Genomic DNA, 21,172 nt, shown 5'->3' on the forward strand with positions numbered 1-21,172 from the left:
GTAAAACACAGTTTTACTCATGGAAATGCCTTTGATTATTGCTCTATCAGTGCAATGCCTGCATGGGTTCTGAAGATCTACTCGCCAGTTCTTACTATATCCATTCTTCAAGTATATTAATGTCATGACTGTATGAGGGTATTGCGTTTTTTTTTAATACATTTGTTTATTCAGATTGCTTTAATTAGAACATTACAAAAACATCAAAAGAATGTACAGATGTTCAGTCAATCTTTGATCTCTGTTCAGAATCTCAAAATAAACCTTTTTTTTTTTTTTTTACTATTCTACCAAACAGTTCAATACTTTATCCAAACAGTCAAATATTCTCCTCCAAAAAGGAATTCAGTTTATAACAACTGGTAAACATATGATATTATGTTCCTGGCAAATACTTTCTTCCGTTTAGGCCTTTCCTTTACATTCAGAGGTGGAAGAGATGGTCCTGGCAGAGTGGAAGTTTTCAGAGTGTGGTCTGAGGTAAATTTTTTGAAATCGTGTCCTCTTGCACCTGCAGTGGTCCAGCATTTATTTCAAGTTCCTCAGGTGGACGCTCTGCATACTGTGGTTACTCTGTGGACTACTATACCTGTGGAGGGAAGTAACTTGCTTAAGGGCCTAAAGAATAGGAAGACTGAGCTTCCTTTTGAAGCATCTTTTCATTGCCACTGCGTTAGCCGTTCAGATTTCTATTTGCGGCAGCCTTATAGTTTTGCGCGCTCTTGCGTTTGGATTCAGCAGCTCACAGAGGGAAGAAGTGGCTAGGATGGAATCAGTGGCATCCTATTTAGTGGATGCACTGTATGCTCTTTTCTGGATGCCTTCTAGATCGGTGGCTTCAGATGTAGCTAGAAGACTTCATTAGCTTTGCAACTGGGCAACAGATTTTTCATCAGTCGTGTCTGAGAAAGCTTCCCTTTAAAGGAAGAATCCTTTTTGGAGAGAATTTGGAGCACTTAGTGAAGAATCTGGGGGAACCCAAGCCACAGATGCTGTTTTAGGATAAGAGTCGGTCCTTTTATAGACCTGGCAAAGGTCAAGGTCAGTTTCAGGACTCTAGGTGGCATAACCCAGAAAAGCCTTTGGGATCTTATACCTTCTGAGGTTCGCAGAGTGTGAGGGAAAGGGGTTAGTCCTTTTGAGGCTTCCGAAAGTGTAGGCTGGACACATCTGCCCTCTCAGGATCCAGCCTGTCGTCTTCATGAAGAGCGGTGAGTCCATTGTCTGGCTCTTCAAATAGGCGGCTGTCTGTGGAGGTTTTACCAGAAGTGGGCTCAAATAACTGGATCAGTTGATGCTAAACGTTGTCTGGCATGGTTATACCTTGGGATTCATTGCCTCTATTTCTGATGGCTTTATGGGCTCTAAGGCTTCAGTTGTTGTGGGCCATAGTGCCAGTCCCTCTATCAGAGCATGGTCTCAGCTACTATGCCACTTACTTAGTAGTCCCTAAAAAGGATGGGTCCTACAGGCCCATTCTCAATCTCAAGGGAATGAGCAACAGTCTTTGGGTGTCTCATTTCAGGATGGAAAGTTTTCACTTTGTGCTCATGGCTGTGAGCAAGAGAGTCCCTTTTCTTTCTGGATCTGTTGGAGGCTTATTTACATATTCCCATCAGAAGGTTTTCTGCTTTTGCCTCTTGCAGAAACATTTCTATTTCTAAGGCTCCCTTTCAGTTTGGCAACTACTCTGCATACGATCATTAAGCTCATGGTGATCATAACAGCATTTTTACAGCAGGAAGGCATCATGGTGTGTCCTTATCTGGGTTATTGGTTGGTCACAGCCAAATCTTACCAGGAAGGAATCCATGCTTCCAACAGAGTGACCCAAGTTTTAGGAAGTTTGGGCTGGGTGATCAACAATGCAAAGAGCAAGCTTGTTCCTTCTTCATCCCTGAAATATCTGGAGGCACATTTTGACAGGCAGGTCAAGTGTGCTTAACAGTGTACTGGATGAACAAACTGACTTCTCAGGTCAGGAGGTTTTCCACCCTGGCACCTTCAAGAACTTTGGATTATCTGCATTTGCTTGAGTCTATGGCAGCGTCTCTGGATCTAATTCCTTGGGCCAGAGCTCACATGTGACCTCTTCAGTCATTGCTTCTGTTTCGATGGTCACCTTAGTCTCATGATTACCAGCTTCATCTTCCCTTGCCCTGTCCAGTAAGATAGTCCTCTCTAGTGGTCCATTCCTCAGAATCTGTTGTGGATGTCAGCCTTATGTTCCCCTCATGGGTTCTCATTACCATGGATTCAAGTCTCTCAGGTTGGGGAGCTCATTGCCTGGGCCAAGCAGTCCAGAGTTGTTGTTCACCACAAGAGGCAGTCTGATCCATCATCAGACTGGAAACCAGAGTGATAAGGCTTGTCCTCTGTCATTTTCTTCCCTAACTTTGGGGGAAAGTGGGTTCGGGTGTTGTCTGGCAATACCATGGTGGTGGCATATTTGAACAGGCAGGGTAGCACCTGGCGATGTTGGAGGAGAGAATTTTTTTTCCTTGGGTGGAGAAACACTTGCAGTTGTAAGCAGCTCATAGTGCAGGACAGGACAAATTTCAGGACAGCTATCTGAGCAGGAACCTCCTATATCCCAGAGAGTGGGAGTTGAGCAGAAAGGCCTTTCAAAGTGTGGTTCTCCAGTGGGGCATGCCTCACATGGATCTCATGGCAACTCGCACGAATGTCAAGGTTCCTTGGTTTTTCAGCCATTGCAGAAAACTTGGTATGGAAAGCCCATGTGGTTAATTCACCCATAGCTGGCAGGGGAGCTTCTTTATGCATTCCTTCTGTGCCACTCTGACAGGGTCCTGTGCAGGATCGAAATAGAGAACAATCAGATGATTCTTATAGCCCTAGATTGGTCTCAGACTGCAGTATGCAGATCTAAGGAGGCTTCAGGTCGGTCACCTCTATACCTACAAATGGCCTAGGGTCTCTTTGTACAAGGCTCGATCTTTTGGACCCCTCCATTTTATCTTATGTTTTGACTTTTGAAAGGTTTCGCTTTAGGAAGAATGGCAACTCTACATCTGTCTGGCAGATGTAGAGTTGCCAGACAGATGTAGAGTTGCCTTTCTTGCTGATATTCTTTGTATTTTGGCTTTTCTCAACAAGGTCTGGAAAAGGGCTTAGCTTTAAATTCCCTAAACGTTCAGATGGCGGTGATCTGCTAGAGAGGCAAGCTTGGTGGAGTTTTGCTAGATGCTCATCTGGTTGTGCCCCATTTTCTTTGGGGTGTTAAAAGATTAAAGCCTCAGTTTTGCAGTGGGATCTGTTTGGTTCTGATGGCCTTGATGTTACCTCCTTTTGAGCCTCTCACGTGAGCGTCACATAAGGAGGTTTTTTGACGACGATATTTCTTGTGGCCTTTTGTTCAGCTTGGCATATTTCTAAGCTTCAGGCTTTCTTGAAGGGACCCCTTTCTTGTGATATTGCTAGATTCAATGTCTTTTCGACATGTCCCTTCATTTTTGCCAAAGGTCGTCATCTTTCCATATTAATCAGTTAGTTGTTCTCCTAACCTTTTCTAAGGAAGCATTTCATGGTGTTAACAGGCTCTTGCGACTTTTGGATGTTCGTTGGTCAGTTAGTCATTAGGTATCTTGAGGTAGCAAACACTTTCTGTATCTGAGTTTTGTTTTGTTTTTTTTTCTTTGGACCATGCAAGGGCCTCCAAAGTGACTCTGGCTAGATGGATGAAGGAAGCCATTTCTTCAGCATATTTGTTCAAGGGCTAGCGAGCCCCATAGTTTATTTGCACTCATTCTACAAGAGCACAATCTTCCTCTTGAGCGGAAACGATAGCAGGTTGCCCCAGCAGACATTTCCATGGAAGCAACCGTTCTCAAAGCATTATAGATTGGATGTTCTGGCTAAAGAGGATGCAGCTTATGGAGCTGCAGTTCTCAAGATGGCCCTTCCTTCCTTCCTAGTTACTTGTGCTTTGATACTTCCCATTCGTATGGAGTGATCTGGACTGGCATAACAGGATGAAATGGAAGAAGAAATTTTACCTGTTTAATTTCCTTTCCATTAGTCCTGCTACTTGGAAAATTGGCCTTTCCAGTAGCAGCCTTTGTTCAGATGGCTTATTGACCTGTATATATTTTGCAGAGAGACAATCCTTTATTCAGCTGAGAGAGATCCTTATCTTGTCCTTTGTTTGTTCTGTTTCTCAGATGGAATCCAGTGCCAAAGGTGATAGGCAGCTGTCAGGGCTAAGTGATGTTTCATCCTCTGGATGCTTACATGCTTACTCTCTGACAAACTTGCGCACATATATGCTCTCTCTGGAATGTGCAGGCAGCAGCAGCCACCTCCTTGAGCCCACACAGCATCTCACACTCATGCTCTCACACAGCTCCCTCACCTCTCTCTCTCTTCCATATGTTCTCACATGCTCTGTGTCTAATACACTTTTTTCACTCTGGAATATGCAGGCAGCAACAGCCTCTTCCTTGGGCCCACACAGAATTTCACACACATTCTGTTGCTCCCACAACACTCCCTCTCACGTGCTGTTGCTCCCACAACACTCCCTCTCACGTGCTGTTGCTCACATACATTCACAAGCTCACTTATACTCTCGCTTTTTGAAATGTGCAGGTGGGAGCAGAAGCCTCCTCTCTTTGGCCACACAGCCCAGCCAATGGGGCAGCTTAGACTTCCACCGCATGGGGCTAGCTAACCATGGCAGCTTCCTGTCTTTAGCATGGATTGGGCCGATGTGGCAGCCTTTTCTCTCCGGCTGCATGGCCCAGCCAATGCACCATTAAGTGCTGCGATCATTAGACCCGCCCCCCATGACGTCACTAACATCGGACAGTTAAGACAGCCTCAACACCAGGCGTCGTGCGCCGAAGGGGCATGACAAAGGGACTCTCCCCTTTGTGCACCCCTTCGTGCAAACTTTTGTGTATATGTAAAAATTTATTTTTATGTTTCCTTTAACTAAGCTGTTTCATTGTATTCGACTAAGGAATCTTTTCCTGCTTTTTCTGTTTCACTGTAAACCGGCATGATTTGCATTTAATGCAAGAATGTCTGTATATAAAAGTTAAAAATAAATAAAAATAAATAAACTTTCCCCTTAAGTTCACTGGGCCTGGCTGATGTAGCATCTGCCTTGTTTAGTCTGTGTGGGAGTAGGAACCCAGCAGAGCACAGGTGGCCTTGAGTCCCTCCGACAACCCTTAATTCTAGATTATAGCAGAGCAGTGCAGCACAACGGTGATTGATAGTGTGGTACTGCATGCAGCGGCAACTTGCTGGCAGGGTAAATTGTGATTGAAAAAAAAATTAATGCGAATGCAGAGTCTCAGGGCACTAATCTTTAGGCTTGGGACATAGGACCAGTATGCTTGGCACTAACAATACCCCTATTGTAAATATTGATGTTGCCATCCTAGTGACAATCATGTTATGCCCAGGTGCAGCTTACAGCTGATGCAGAGATACATTTTCCACTTGCATTTCTCTTTTCTATCCAGGTGTCCCTGTGGTGCCTGGCACAGACTCTCCAATTGCCTGCCTCACAGAGGCCCAGGAATTCTCCAATAAATATGGCTTCCCCATTATCTTCAAGGCTGCATATGGTGGCGGTGGCAGAGGGATGCGGGTGGTGCGCAGTTATGAGGTCAGTGCCGTGGGCTTTGACAGGTAAAATGATGTAAGCTGGTGGCAGCAGCAGCATTGGTTTTCATGCCCCTGAAAAGGCAAAAATCATTTAGAGAATTTTCCTCTTGAAACCTATGTTATTAGTAGCATGTACTTATTAGCTGCTTAAGGGAGCACAGTTACCCAGTTTACTGTCAAACTGACTGGGGGAAGCGTGAGTCACAGCATCCCAAAGTTTTATTGTATTTTTTCTTTATTTGGTTTATATTCTGCCTTTTAGGCCCTTCAAAGCAGATTACAATCAGGTAGAATAAGTATTTTCATATTCCCAGAGGGCCTACAGTCTAACAGGGAGATTTACTAAACCATGATAGTTTATTGCAGAAAGGGCCAAATTTCACAGGGGGCATCCCCATGATACCCCCCCCCCCCCCAGATAAACTATAGTGGCAGTCTGGTACAATTTCTTTTTTATTGTGGCACAAACATGTGGCAAAAAATTGTGCTGTGGCATGGGGCCTCTTCCTGCGTTGGCAACCCACTTCAGCTGGGGTAGCCAACATTTAAAAGGCCCAAGGCCCAAAAAAAATCTTGCCCCTTCCATTATGCAGTTCACCCCGGGAATCATTGAAGACCCGCAGCTGCACCCCCCCCCCCCCACTTCCTTCCAAAGTGACTCTACACCCCAAAATAAATTAAAAAAATAAAAAAAGAGGCCCGTCATGCAGTGATGGCCTGCACCCTTTCCCACCCCCTCCCCTTAAACCATTTTGAAAAATAGCATGGACGAGCCCAGAGCTATGGGGTGCTCTGGGCCCCCATTGTCTATCGAAGATGTATTTTAGAGATATGGAGAGGGGGTTTAGGGGTGGGGATTGGGGTTGGGGTCTGCCTGCCCTCCCCTAGACCACTAGGGTCAAATTCTTTTTTGGGGGGGGGTGACCACTAGACCTTGGGATTTTACTTTTTTTTGGGGGGGGGGAGAAGGGGTGGGCCTAATGGGGGAGGGGAATTGTTTAGCTAAGGGGCCACTTATTTTTGTTTAAGGGGAGGGGGTGGAGAAGGGTGCAGGCCAAAGCCACCTTGGAAGGCAGTAGGGGGGACAGATGGTGGTCTCCAGTGAACTGTGGGGTGTATTTTTGGCACCATGTTTAATTTTCCCACAGGATCATTGGGGGCTTGTGTTAGCTGCCCGAAGCTCCCTCAGGAAAATAATTACACCTTCCTCAAATGTAAAGGGCCTGATTTTTATTTTCCTAAAGTCAGCTGTGTCATTTTATTACCATAGGATTGCCTATGCATGAGCTGCTTTGCATACATTAGGCAATTTTTTTCGTATGCAGAGCAGCTTATTTCCATGGGGGAGGAATCTTCTGCTCTGTCGCATGATTGTGTCATGATATGGTGATATCGTGTTATAAACAGCATTTAATATCCGTTATGTGCTATTTAACTCACAATACCATTTTTTCGCAGCTTAGTAAATCTGCCTGTAGGTTTTGTATCTGTGGCAATGGAGGATGAAGCGACTTTCCCAAGGTCACAAGGAACAGCAGTGGGATTGGAATCCTGGCTTCCCTAGTTTGCAGCCGCTGTTCTAACCACTAGGCTACTCCTCCAGGCTTATCAAATGAGAATTAATGTCTGGGTCGGGGTAGGCAACTCTTATCCTGGAGTGCCAGAAGCAGATCTAGTTTTCAGGACAACTACGGTGAATTTGCATGAGACAGATTTGCATACAATGGAGGCAGTATATGGAAATATACCTCATGCACATTCATTGTGGATGTCCCTTGTTTGAGGCCTACCCCTGGTCTAGATCCATAGATTAGATGCCCAGAGTGATAAAAAGATAGGGCTGGAAGGTGAAAATGTAAATAATAAAGAGGTTTGGTTTTTTTTTAATTGAATTTATCATGACTATTGTGCATTTGGTGGAATAGAGAGAGGGAAGATGGGGGAGAAGAAGAATGCATCTTGCTTTTCAAGGCCGCCTGAATTCCAGCTTCTGAGCTTCCTTCAGAGTTATGGAAGAAAGAGTTGGAGGTAAAAAGAAATGTAGGCAAAAAGTAGCCAGCTGATCCACCCACTTCCCTCCTTTGCAACCCAGCAATCTCAACCCTTGGTTTTCAGTGCTGGCAGCTTTGAACACCATTGGCTACAGATAATGCATCCTTCTGGTGCACCTCTTTCTGCAGAAGTGGGGTTAGTTGGGAAGTGATGACCTCATCCATCATACAGGCTGATGCAATATTTGTGCGCAGTATTTTCTGCTTTTCTGTACGCTTTTTGGGCTCCTCCAGAATTAATGCTTGCTCGGGGGCACACTTTTTGTTGCAGCGGGGAGAATAGGTAATAGCCTCATTAACATGCCTTTGCATGTAATGAGTGCTATTACCTGAGTGCGCGATTGGACGTGTGTTTTGGGTGCGCTAACCCCCATTTTGCATCGGGGGTTATGGACGTGCATCCAAAATGCGTGTCCAATAGCGGGTTGAGCCGTGCATTGCATCCAGCGCATAGTATTGCATTGGCCTGATAGTAAGGCAACAGAAGCAAGCATTGTCATCACCTGCTAGATTGTGTTTGCTCACATTATGGCCACTTGCTTTTATGGGCTTAAGCAGTTAAAGAATATTTTTTCCCATTTAATTTTTTTAACTGATTTTTGTGTGTTTTTTCGATAGTGCTTGGAAAGGAGATGGGTAGGTTTAATTCCCTTACTGTCTCCTCTCTGCATTTAGGAACTCGAAGAGAACTATACCCGGGCGTACTCGGAGGCGCTGTCAGCATTTGGCAATGGTGCTCTTTTCGTGGAGAAGTTCATTGAGAAGCCGCGGCACATTGAAGTGCAGATCTTGGGTAAGTGATAGGCTGCCTTAAAAAAAAAAAAAAAAATAATAATTTACTGTTGAGTAAATTAATAAATCACGGCAGGATGTACTGATAAACAAAACACATCTTCAAAACAGACATCAGAAAATATCATACAGAGGTCATATATAAAGATGTCTCAACCAGTGTCAAAACCGAGCATCCTACATTCCCTTCCCACTATAGACAGCAATTTGCCCAAACTTATTCCCTCATTCCCCTGTATTCCCTCCCACCCACTCCAATTTAATATCACAAAGTACTAAAAAAAAGTAGTCATTACACTGTTAGTTAATTGTTAACTTAGAGTCCCACTAAGGAAAGTCAATATAGGGTCCCGAAACGTCTTAGCCACCTGATACTTCCCTTTAAATTTTGCAGATAAAAGTTGCAACTCTATTCACTTAATTCCTCATATCAGTTTTTGCTAAAGAGAGGATTAAATTTCTTGCAATACCACAAGAGAGCATGCTCTTCCCAGTAGCAAGTAATTATAATAATTTGACTCATTTTACCAATGCTCAACTCAGAGGGCCAATAAAATAACATGTAAACTCTTGGATCATCAGGCACTATTACTCCAAAAATGGCCAACATAGCCTTTTGCACATTAACTCAATAGTCTTTAATAATAGGACAGGTGAATAGTATGCAAGTAAGGTTGCCCTTCAGATCACAAAACTCTCTAACAAATATTGGAATTGTTCGTGGCTTTGAGGTGAAAGGGTGTAAAATAGGCCCATGTGTGTATTCTGTATTGCTGCTCTCCAAAATTTTAAAGACTGGGAGTGCTTCCAGATATCTATTAGAATAAGATCCAAGTAGACTTTTTGCATTTCCCGACCTAATTTTTTATTCCAAATTTGTGTCACTTTAAGTGGGTTATGATCTTTAGCCCACTGCAGAGTTCTATAGATTTTACTAATCTGCCTTTTTGGGTTGCTATTAAGAAAAATTATCCTCTCTGCCATTGAGGAGGCTCTAGCCAATATAACTCCTATTGTTGTCCTGTTAACCACATCCCACAGATGAATAAATGCAAAAAGGGAAAACAATCCCAAATAATATTTGGTTTGAAAATCCACCCACATACAAAAAATAAAAAACCCTCCCTGAACAAATAGGAGGATTTCATCAATGTCTCCCTACTAATCATAGCACAGACATTTGGCTGCCAAAGCTGACATAACTCTTCACACCCTAAGATAGAGAATACTCCCAGCAATGGTTTCCCTTGCTTATGCCTGCCATTCCCTTGTAGCAGTCACAGAACCAAATAACTTTTATATGTACATCTTTTCCAAGGGAATCGCCTACTACTACCCAGTCCTCTCTGTTCAGATTCTATCTAGTGCTGACTAGCCACTAAGGAATTCCACTGGGTTAAAGATAGTAAATGAAGCTGCCAAATTGTCATGGAGATTTGGTATATTAATATCCCCTTTTTCCCCAGTCTTCTGCAAAACCTTTTAAACTAATTACCCATCTATAACACCTCCTCTCTGACCTTAACCTTAAGTTCTACCTCTACGCTGATGACGTTCAGATCATCATCCCCATACAGAACTCTCTCGCAGACGCCCTAGAACATTGGGAGAAATGCCTCACGGCCATTAACTCTCTCCTCACCAACCTCCATCTTGCCATCAACACAAACAAAACTGAGCTGCTACTCATCTCCCCCCACTCATCCACTTCCCCCCCCGCTGTCTAACACCACTAAACTCAACCCCCCTACACAACCCTTTAAGGACCTTGGAGTCATTCTGGACCATCAATTAAGTATGAAGAACCATGTAAACTCCATACTCAAAGCCTGCTTTTTCAAACTCAATGTGCTCAAAAAACTTAGACCCCTCCTACACACCCATGATTTCCGTACAGTTATCCAAGCCACCATCACATCCAAATTAGACTACTGCAACGCTTTACTTATGGGGCTCCCCCACTCTACCATTAAACCTCTACAAATGCTACAACATGCCGCAGCAAGACTCATTGCGAACACCCGCAAATATGATCACATCACCCCCATCCTCAGAGACTTACACTGGCTCCCCATAACATCACGCATTATCTACAAAACACTCACCATAATTCATAAAGCAATCCACACGCACAACTCTGACTGGTTAGACCTCCCTTTTACAACTCCCAAGTCCAGTCGACCCACCAGAAAGGCAAAATCTGGCACCCTACTTGTGCCCTCCTTGAAGAATGCCCATCTCTCTTCCACACGCAGCCGTGCGCTCTCGATTGCAGGTCCCACTCATTGGAACACACTACCGCCGGACATACGCCTCGAACCATGTATGAACAATTTCAAGAAGAAATTGAAAACATGGTTGTACAACCAAGCTTACCCAGAATAAAAAATCATCAATCCGTGCCAAAGTAGACCACAATAGGCCTACCCTTTTTTCTCATATTGAGGAACTATGTTTTGTTATACTCTATCTCCTTGTTTTGTTGGTTACCCTGTCTTTCTCAGCTGCTTGTTGTTACCCCCTCCCCCAGTTGTAAATCTCCCTGTTAAAATGTAATTTCCAAACTTAACCTGTTTACTGTAAACCGACATGATGTCCACAACGAATGCCGGTACACAAAAATGTTTAAATAAATAAATCTAAACAGATCACCAAATATTTGTTCAAGGCACAAAAGAATGCCCATCAAGCTCAAAGACAGTCTTTTTTTTTTCATGTTAGGGCATTCTCATTAAGCAATTTCAACCGAAATTGATAGTTCAACCTGTAAAGGTCTCCCAAATTAGCAGATATTCCAGTCCCCAAATACTTCAATTCTTTAGTCATTCATTTCAAAGAGCAATGCATACGGCCAGTCTCTCAGCAAGTTTCTTGAAGTATTCTGTTTCAACACTATGGGGTAGATTTTTTTAAAAAGTGCGATCGCGTACTTATAAAAAAAATCCTGGATTGGCGCGCACAAGGCTGCCGATTTTGGGCAGCCTGCGCGCGCCGAGCCGCGCAGCCTGCCTCCGTTCCCTCCGAGGCCGCTCCGAAATCGGAGCGGCCTCGGAGGGAACTTTCTTCGCCCTCCCCTCACCTTCCCCTGCCTTCCCCTACCTAACCCCCCCCCCCCTTACCTTTGTCCCTAGATTTACGCCTGCTAGAAGCAGACTTAAAGCTACACGCGCCACAGCGGACTGCTGGTGCGCCGTCATCCGACCCGGGGGCTGGTCTGGAGGCCTCGACCATGCCCCCGGGCCGGCGCCACGCCCCCGAAACGCCGCGTCATTCGGGCCCGCCCTGACACGCCCCCCTCAAAAAACCCCGGGACTTATGCGCGTCCCGGGGCTCTGCGCGCCGGCGCGCAAATCCTGGTGGATTTACGCGAGCAGGGCTTTTAAAATCCACCCGTATATTTATCAGAGGCCTTTTCAATTTTTTAATCACTTCCAGCACCTCAAAAACTGGAATTGGAGGGGGGGGGGAGAGGAGGAGCCAAGATGGCCGCTGTTTAGGAACACTCGCTTTAGGGAATGCTGCCCCTTTTGATCAAGGAAACATCATTGACTCCCAAGTTGCCTAAAACGCCTTCTCCTCCTAAATGTGAACCTTTTGATCAACTGCTTATGGAGGAGTTGTACCGAGCTGATCTGAATTTGGGGCAAACTGTGGCTAACCCTGATTGGGTTGTGAACACTGAGGAGCCTGAATACTCTTGGCGCTGCAGTGGGATTGAGCCCCGATGGAAAAGTTATGGAAGGGGGGCTATCTCCTCATCTGTAAGTAAAACATCTACCCCGTTAGATCAGCTTGAGGGCAGAATAAGGAGCAGAGGTGGTGCAGACTTGACTGCTATATTTCCTAATTTGGGTTTAGTTAACCCCCCAGAAATAACGTTGGAAGTCTTTGGCAAGCTATTATGTCTCTACAATCTTCCATTTCTAATCTCATGAAGATTTTCATGGACATTAATTCTCTAAGGTCTTGGCTAATGTGAGTTCCTATCTCTCAGTTTGGGACCAAGTTTGAAATGGTGGCTTCACGGTTTACTGCAGTAGAGCAAACTCTGTTAAACCTTGGTTTAATCCGATTTAATTACATCAAAGAGGCTGGAAAATATTGAGAATACATTGAGGAGCTGTAATTTGCGTGTTATAAAATCTTTACCTACTATTGATTTATTTAAAAGCTTCCTCTCTCATGTTTTGAAAATCCCTGAAACAGCTATGCCGGTGATCACCAAATCATATTTTCTTCCCAAATCTGATGGAACGGTATCGACTGACTCTCCTGAAGAAGCCTCACTGAATTTAACTCAATTTCTGGAACAATCGCATGAGATGGTAGTTTCTCGAAGAGGAACTCTATTGGTCTCGTTTGCCTTTCTCGCTGATCGAAATACTAGTCTTTTTTTTTTTTTTTTACCCGCAACAGTGAATCCATGTTTTATGGCCAGCAGTTATGGATTTTCCCAGATGTTACAAGGCCAACTCAACTTCAAAGGAAAAAATTTCTATCAATGCGTGAAGAGATTCTTTCAAGGGGGGCTTACTTTTTATTACAGTATCCATGTCAGATTTGGGAATGCTAATTATCTCTTTTTTGAGCCTTCACAACTTCAGGCATTCTTAGACACGCACACCTAATAAGGCTCTGAATGTTAGGCAATAATGATTAATGGGTGTTTCCTTATCTATTTCTTTTTACATATTCCAGTGTTTATTGCTCTTTATAACCCCCCCCCCCCCCTTATTTCCTTGAGTCAGGCACAGATTACAATTTTTAAAATTTTTTTTCTATTGGATATTATTTCCTGGTGACATGTATATTCAATGGTAACTGTATCTGTCTATTCCTTGACATCACATAAGATGTATCTCTTGGTTGTCTTATTATAAATTTAGAAAAAACAAACCCCAAAAAACTGGAATTGGAGCATTGAGTCTCTCCCTGTCTTCCACACTAAGCTTAGGCATCTGAATATCCTTCAGTAGAGTCCTAATTCCTCTTTTGGGCAGAAAACAACTCCTGCTAAAAAAAAAAAACAAACCAACCAACCCCCCCCCCCCCCCCCCCAAAAAAACAAACAAACTTTTAAACGCATCAGCAATTGCCATTGGGGAATTAACCATGTTCCCATGTACTTTAATTCCATTAATCACATTACTGACTTTCCTCCCCCCTCAGTTGCCATGCTAAAGTTCTCCCAGGTTAATTACTTTTCTCAAAATGTTGTGCTTTAGTAAGTTTATTTACAAACATTTGCTATTCCAGATTTTCCTGCAGATGGTCTCGAAGAGGATTACAGTCAAATTAAGGATTTACAAATGCATTAGAGATACTGATTGGCAATGTGCGATTTCAATAGAATAAAATACGGGGGTAGAGAACCTTAGATCTTCTGATGAGCTATTTGGGGAAGTTTCATTAAATAAATCCTTTTATTCAGCAAAGAATTATACTGCTTTCTCAGGTTACACAATTCCTTAAACACAGTATCCTGCCCCATTTGCTTGTGTTCCATGAATTTTAGCAAATCACAAAGTTTAGTCTCTCTCCCTCTTTTTAAAAGCTGCAGTTGAAATGAGCTTCCCCCTTATGGTAGCCTTACCTGATTCCCATATTGGTGTCTGTTTTCCTGGGTGTCCGCCGGTAAGGTGAACAGATGCCGATAAACTCTGTGTCTGTTTTCGTGATGGGGTCCCACTGTCAATTTTTTCTTTTTTTACTTTTCTTTCTTTTCTTTTTCATCTTTTTTGATGCGCACAGGCAAGAAAGTGCCTTGTCTACTCCCTCAATTCACTTTGAAGGGTACTGAAAAAAAACAGGGACATAGTTAAGCCTATATAAATCACCCATTTTATGTGGCACACACATCCCCAGACATTTAATATATAAACTTGCTCTCTTAAAATAAGCAGAACACCTGGGTATCTCACCCAGGGTAGCAGGTGCCTGTAGGAAAGCATTCTGATTTATGATAATTGACATTATACTCTGCAACACCATCAAATTCATCCAACAAAGAGATCCATTTTGGTCCAGAAATCCTTGGGTCATAGAAAGAGAGAGCAGCACATCATCAGCATACAAAGATGACATGCGATTTGCCCCCCCCCCCCCCCCCCCAAAAAATCCATGTATTTCGGGGTCCATTCAAACCCTTTGTGCCAGGACCTCTATGACCAAGTCGAAAAGACAACCCTGCCATGTACCCTTCTGGATGCTGAAAAAATCTGACAGTCCCCCATTTGTGAGAATTCTGCTTCTAGGATGGTCATAAAGAACTTGAACCCAATTGCAGAACTGTATAGGCATACCATACTTTTTCAAAACAGTAAATAAAAAAAAAAAAAAGGGCAAATGAAGTCTATCAAAGACCTTCTCAGCATCTAGCCCAACCACTAGGCCAGGGATCTTATTTCACTTGGCCAATGCTAGGATATTAAATTGCCTCTTTGAGTGTTAACTGAAGTGTGTCTTTTTTAACAAAACCCATTTGGGCATCAGTTTTCTAGGCAGAACTGGAGTATCTTAGCAAGTAAAAGAGATTGTGTGGTAGGCTTTAGGCTATCCTGTCCCTTCTTATGTCTAATCAGTATAGTAGCATCCATAAGATTTCATTCCTCCTGTGGGTGAAGTTGTACATGGTTGAAAACCCATGTCAATTGCAATGTAATTCTTGTAAAAATCCCATATAAAAATCTGCAGGGTACTTGGCTGGGTAATCTCATCATTACCCATTGCACTTCTTCCATAGTGATGGGGCTCCCCATTTTCTCTCTTCATGTCCGTCAGCGTCAGGTGATGCACTCCAGCAAGATACTGGAGAACATCTTTTGTAAAAGACTCATCTGTTCCAGTTTTGGAGTGACCCTTCCATCCTTTTTGTGCATTCCTGTTAAGGTTTGCAGTGTCCTTCGCCTGATCAGACTTGCCAGCATTGCCCCTGTTTTATTATCGGGATCAAATGTTCTTTGACATGAATAGCAGAGGCTGCACTCAATATTTTCTAATTGTAGCCCCTTAAGGTCCTCTTTACATTTTTTCAAATCCCAATACATCCTGTAGGAGCCCATTTCTTTATGCTTCTTTTCAAACTGACAAGCACGCCTCTCTCATTTTCTCCTTTCCTTTTTGAGATTTGCAAGTTAACTATTTTCCCCCAGAGGACAGTTTTCAGCGTTTCCCATAAAAGAGCAGAAGAATATTCCCCCTCACTGTCAGCCCGATCCAGTAAAGTCCGTGGGAGAGCGGACTAACGCCCGCTCTCCCGGCGCGCGCACCGGCGAGGGGCCGGTGCGCGCGATCCAGTATTTAAATTAGGCGACGCGGTGCAAACGAGGAAAAGGAGGCGCTAGGGACACTAGCGCGTCCCTAGTGCCTCCTTTTGGCCTGGAGCGGCGGCTGTCAGCGGGTTTGACAGCCGACGCTCAATTTTGCCGGCGTCGGTTCTCGAGCCCGCTGACAGCCAAGGGCTCGGAAACCGGACGCCGGCAAAATTGAGCGTCCGGTTTTCGGCCCGACAGCCGCGGGCCGAATTCAAAATTTTTTTTTTTTTTTTTTTTTTACTTTTTTTTACTTTTGGGGACCTCCGACTTAATATCGCTATGATATTAAGTCGGAGGGTGCACAGAAAAGCAGTTTTTACTGCTTTTCTGTGCACTTCCCTGGCGCCGGAAGAAATTAGCGCCGACCTTTGGGCGGCGCTAATTTCTTAGAGTAAAATGTGCGGCTTGGCTGCACATTTTACTTACTGGATCGCTCGGGAATACCTAATAGGGCCATCAACATGCATTTGCATGTTGAGGGCGCTATTAGGTGCCGCGGGTGGGCCGCATGTTTTCCTCCCCTTACTGAATAAGGGGTAAGGGAAAACACGCGTCCAGAGCAGGGTGACAGTGCGCTCCGACGGAGCACACTTTACTGGATCGACCTGTATCTCAACAAATTCTTTAACTGCCTCAGACATCAGGGCACAAAAAGACTTCTGCCTTAGCAGTGACACATTAAAATGCCAGCTTTTACATATTCGCACAGGATGTAGCAGCTTTAAAGGGAGAGAGATTGGATTATGGTCTGAAATAAAACCTGGTAGTATATCCACGGGGTCTGCCAGGTGGAGGAGGTTCCTAGCACACAGAAAGAAATCAGTATTGACTAGATGTTGTACAGTCTCTCTCTCTCCCAGTGGGGGTTTTGCTCCCTCCACACTTCCACCAGCCCCAAGCCTATCATCTTTTTGAGAGTCTCCACTTGACCCGCAGATTGTACTCGGAAGGGTCTATCTTCCAGAAGATCTGAGCATGCATTCCAAGCTGCTCCCATGACAAAGGGCAATGATGTAAAGGACTCCATTACCCCAAGCAACTGGGTATAGAACTCTCTCTCTCTCAATAACCATAAGCCCCACTGCTTGTCATGCTCATTCCATGCGCAAAGACAAACGTTCACTGCCCTCCTCTTTTCACTGCCAATCCCCCCCATCGCAGCCAACAGCGTGACAACTCAGACCGTTCAGCACGGCACCGCAGCGAGAAGCAGGCACACTCACATCTAGAGAATTTGCACAACACGTTGCTCCCTCTGAAGCAGTCTATTTCTCAGCCACACAAAGATGGAGACGCAACAGTTTGTGCTATTTGTAATAAGAAAAATAACAGCAGGGGACTACCTATTCCTCCCCCCCCCCCCCCACCATTTATTAAACTAAACCGCAGGAGCCCTTCCCTCCCACCTTCCAAAGCAAAATGTGTAAGATAAACAGCATGTAAAATATCCCTCCAGGCTAGACATTCTTAATTTGGGTGCAGAAGAATAATGCCATGGCCAACACCTCCTGACCAAAAGAAGTCACAAGCAGTATAAAACTGATATCGGGCACTATAAACGTGCAGGTGAATCTTCCTGCTCCTCACGTCCAGGCTTCTTGAGGAACTCCTGCACCTCCTTGACCAACTCAAAAATCAGTGTGTTCTCTGCATGGCTGGTCTTCATTCTCATGGGGGTAAAGCATGGCATATGTCATCCTCTTATCCCGAAGTGCTCTCTTAACTGCCACAAATTCTTGCGTTTTCATTGAAGCTCAGCTGAGTAATCATGAAAATTGAAAAGCCTCTTGTTGTGGTAGGTGAGCTCCTGCACCAACCTGCTAGCCTCAACTATTCTGCACTTGTCTCCATAATTGTGCAGCCGGATTATAACCACATGCAGTCTGCCATTATCCTTCAGCACATGAGCTAGCATATGGTGGGCTCGATCAGTTTTAACCCTATCATTTTTTAAATGAAGATGGAGCAGTATCAGAAGCCACGTGGAGAAAAAAGCGACTGCGTCAGTACCTTCAGATTTTCAAGAAGGCCCGCTATGCTATTATTTTGACTATTCCAGTTCCTTTTAAACAATAGGGTTCAGATTACACGCATCTGCCCCAGGATGACAAGTGTTTTTCGGGATACTGAAAGTTCAAATTGGAACTAGAGGTTGAAGTAAATCGGTTGGCGTTACATAAAATATAAGATAAGCGTTTGGCAGACCTCTAAATTGTAACCCTGTTGTTTAAAAGGAGTTGAACATCCTAGGGCAGATGCGTGTAATCCGAACAACAATAGTCGAGGGATCCCACAAGTAGCCAAAGCGTACAGCAGAAAATACAACCGGCTACAGATTAAGGGAAGACTGTCTTGCCATATCCAAAGACAAATGGTAAGAGACAATCTGAATTGTGGGTGCAGAAAGCTTTGTTGTTGGCGAAGAAACCTATACTACAATCCTGATTGAACAAGGATCCACCCACACTGACACACTGGAGGAATTTGCTTCATTGGGTCTGCCATTGAAAAATATGTGGAAAATTTAAGAGTTTTTATGAATTTGGGATTATTTGCAGTTTTTACCTCACAGAGCCCTCAGTATAATTTTGAATGATTACTAAATAGTATGGAGATTTCCTTTTTTTATGATTCTGTTTTCTTTGATATATGCTACTATTATGGTTGGCCTGACTGTCGCTTGATATTACCTCCTGAGGGATGTGAGGTGGGGATTTGAAAATTGCTGTACTGTATCTTAATCTGGCTGGAGGCTGGGAAGAATCCACCAGCCACCAGTTGTTATGTACTGTTTCAATTTGTAATAAATAAATAAATAAAATTGAGATAATCTGAACCATTCCAATTGCTATTCAGGCTGTAGATAGGACCCCCCCCCCCCCCAGTCTCCTGTGATTGTGTGGCTGCAGTAATGGCGGCAACATTTGGGTCCTTGCCACAGAATTGGCTAATCCTGGCTGAATTGCCATGGGAGACCGGGAGACCTTTTTGAAACGAAAGTATTGGTGGCAGTAAGAGGATGGCAGTGGACAGCGCATTTCCCCCTCTCCTTCCTGCCTGCCCTCCCCGGAAGAAAAACATTTGGTGGCAGTGGATGGCACAATCTAACCACCCATATCCCCTCACTCACTGGCTCCTATTTTCAATCAGGAGGAGGATGGCAGCCTTACACCTCCTCTGGGGCGTTCTCACTCCTTCCCTGCCGGAGCCTGCAGATCTTGAACCACGTGGTTCAAAGCGCGACGTTCTAACCTGTGCTGAAGGAGGTGGAAGGCTGCCATCGTCCTCCTGTTAGCAAATAGGAGCAGATAAGTTAGGGGATATGATGGGAGCATGGAGGGAGTGAACCCCGAGGGATCGCTGAAGGGGGGGGGGGAGGGAGGGAATGAATGAATAAATAGAATGGGGATCGCTGAAGGGAGGAGAGTGAATGAACTGGGGAAAGTGAGGGTTTCGTGGGGTGAGGGAAGGGATTGAACTAGGGTTGAGGGCTTCGTGGGGAGGGGTACCAGGTGAGTGAGGAGGGGGTTTGTAGGAGGGAGGAAATGAGATTGAGGGGATCAAAGGAGATTTGGAAAGGGGGATAAGGGAAAGAGGGGATGGGGGTCCGTGACTTCCTTCCTTTGTCCCCTATCTCAATCCTTCTCCTTTCTCCTTCTCTTCTTTATCCCAATCTTCCCTCCTTCTCTTCCACTCTCATCCTTTGCTTTCCATCCCCGATCCTCCCTCTTTTGCCCCACTCCTGATTCCTCCCCTCTCCTGCTGTCCTCTTTCATCCCTTCCCCCTCTCTCCCTCCTGCTTAAGATTCTCTCTTTTCCCTTCTCTGCTGTCTCCTATCATCCCATTCCCAGCCTCCCTTCCCTTTCTTCCTCTCCAGTCCCAATCACTAAGATCCCTTTTCCTCTAATAAAGAACCAACTAAATTAACTGACATAGAAATGTCAGAAAATGACTTTATTTCTATAAAGTAAATAAAGACATTTAAATTGCAATATATGCAAAATTAGGCACATCTGTCACATAGTTGCTGCAGACGTTTAAAAAGGGTGCCACAGAAATTGACACCTGTTGCCACAGAATCATGAAAAATCTACCTCAGGAACCTGGGGGATCTTCTCTAGACCAAGAGAGCACCTCACTTCAGATGCAGTGGTCTCAAAAAAAAGAAAAAAAAAAGCTTTCAAAATATGTATTTATTTTTATTTAAAATGGGTTGCTATTCCTAGAGCCATTATAACATATTTTTGAGATCATTATTTTTATGTTCTCAGTTTTCTGCCAGTTCAAACAAAATAAGATGACCAGTTTCATGCTTTGTGAGCTGGAAGTTATGTATCTGAAATACACTGAAAGAATGGGACAATTACAGAGGTAGCACATACCAGTGGGTGTAGTGGAAATTCATGTGAAGATATAGGACATAGCATAGTTAAAGAATTGTTTACCTGATTCACTACTTCTTTTGGGGTAACTCTGTGTTCCTTTAGCCACTAATGTCCAACCATAAACATCCCCTGCCAAATGTTTGTTGAGAATTGGAAGAGGTGAGACCAGTTTACTGCAGATAGCATGTGAAGGTGAGAATACAGTTAGTTTCCTCACCAAATTTGCTCCAACTAGAGGGGAGAGGTGGAGCATGGAGCCATGGTAGATATCTGTCTTGACTCTAGAAAGCACCTTGACCTGACCTGGGCTTTCTCCTTGACAGGTGACAAGTACGGAAATGTGGTGCACCTATATGAGCGGGACTGTTCCATCCAGAGACGGCACCAGAAAGTGGTGGAAATTGCACCTGCAGCTCAGCTGGACCCACAGCTGCGAGACCGCCTCACCCATGACTCAGTCAAGCTGGCCAAACAGGTAGGAAAAGTGGTTCTTCTGAAGTCTTTATATAAGCTCTGGCCTGTCTCCATGTTTAATAATGTTCTGGCTATGGGAGTTTGAAGGTGCCATGTCGGTCCTCCCTAGAGTTCAGATACCACAAGGTGTCCTCGTAGGCGTCTCAGAGAAGGGTGGTGAAGAGCGATACTGGGACTTTCTCAAAACATTGAGGTAAATAATGCTTGATTCAGAATGACTGGGTTTTGATTAAATGATTTTCAGGTCATGTGAATTCATAATAACCCTTCAAATGAGTTTTTTAAACATTTTTTTTTTTTGGGAAATGCTGTGGCAAGAGGATGGTAATGAAGCATTAGGGTTACCAGTATGGAGCAGCGGTTCAGCCCAAAAAAGACATTAAAATGACTGCATTGTGCTTCCGACATGGCATGGGGGGAACCTGCACAGAGCAGCAATTATAACCCTAAACATCTTGCTGGGTAGACTGGTTAGGCCAGGTTGGTCTTTATCTGCTACCATTTACTATGCTACAATGA

The 21,172-nt window shown here is 44.2% G+C and overlaps 1 protein-coding gene across 5 annotated transcripts in view; it reads left to right on the forward strand.

Annotated features, from left to right (window-relative positions):
- PC (pyruvate carboxylase) overlaps positions 1–21,172 on the forward strand; it is a 582,027-nt gene that overhangs the window by 93,872 nt on the left and 466,983 nt on the right. For all 5 annotated transcript variants that reach the window (XM_029611112.1, XM_029611108.1, XM_029611109.1 and 2 more), the window contains 3 exons: positions 5,493–5,638; positions 8,364–8,481; positions 20,503–20,654. In XM_029611112.1, the coding sequence (XP_029466972.1) occupies positions 5,493–5,638; positions 8,364–8,481; positions 20,503–20,654 (416 nt within the window). The remainder of the gene's footprint in view (positions 1–5,492; positions 5,639–8,363; positions 8,482–20,502; positions 20,655–21,172) is intronic.

Source organism: Rhinatrema bivittatum, chromosome 8 (assembly GCF_901001135.1).
Source record: "Rhinatrema bivittatum chromosome 8, aRhiBiv1.1, whole genome shotgun sequence".
Taxonomy (NCBI): Eukaryota; Metazoa; Chordata; class Amphibia; order Gymnophiona; family Rhinatrematidae; genus Rhinatrema; species Rhinatrema bivittatum.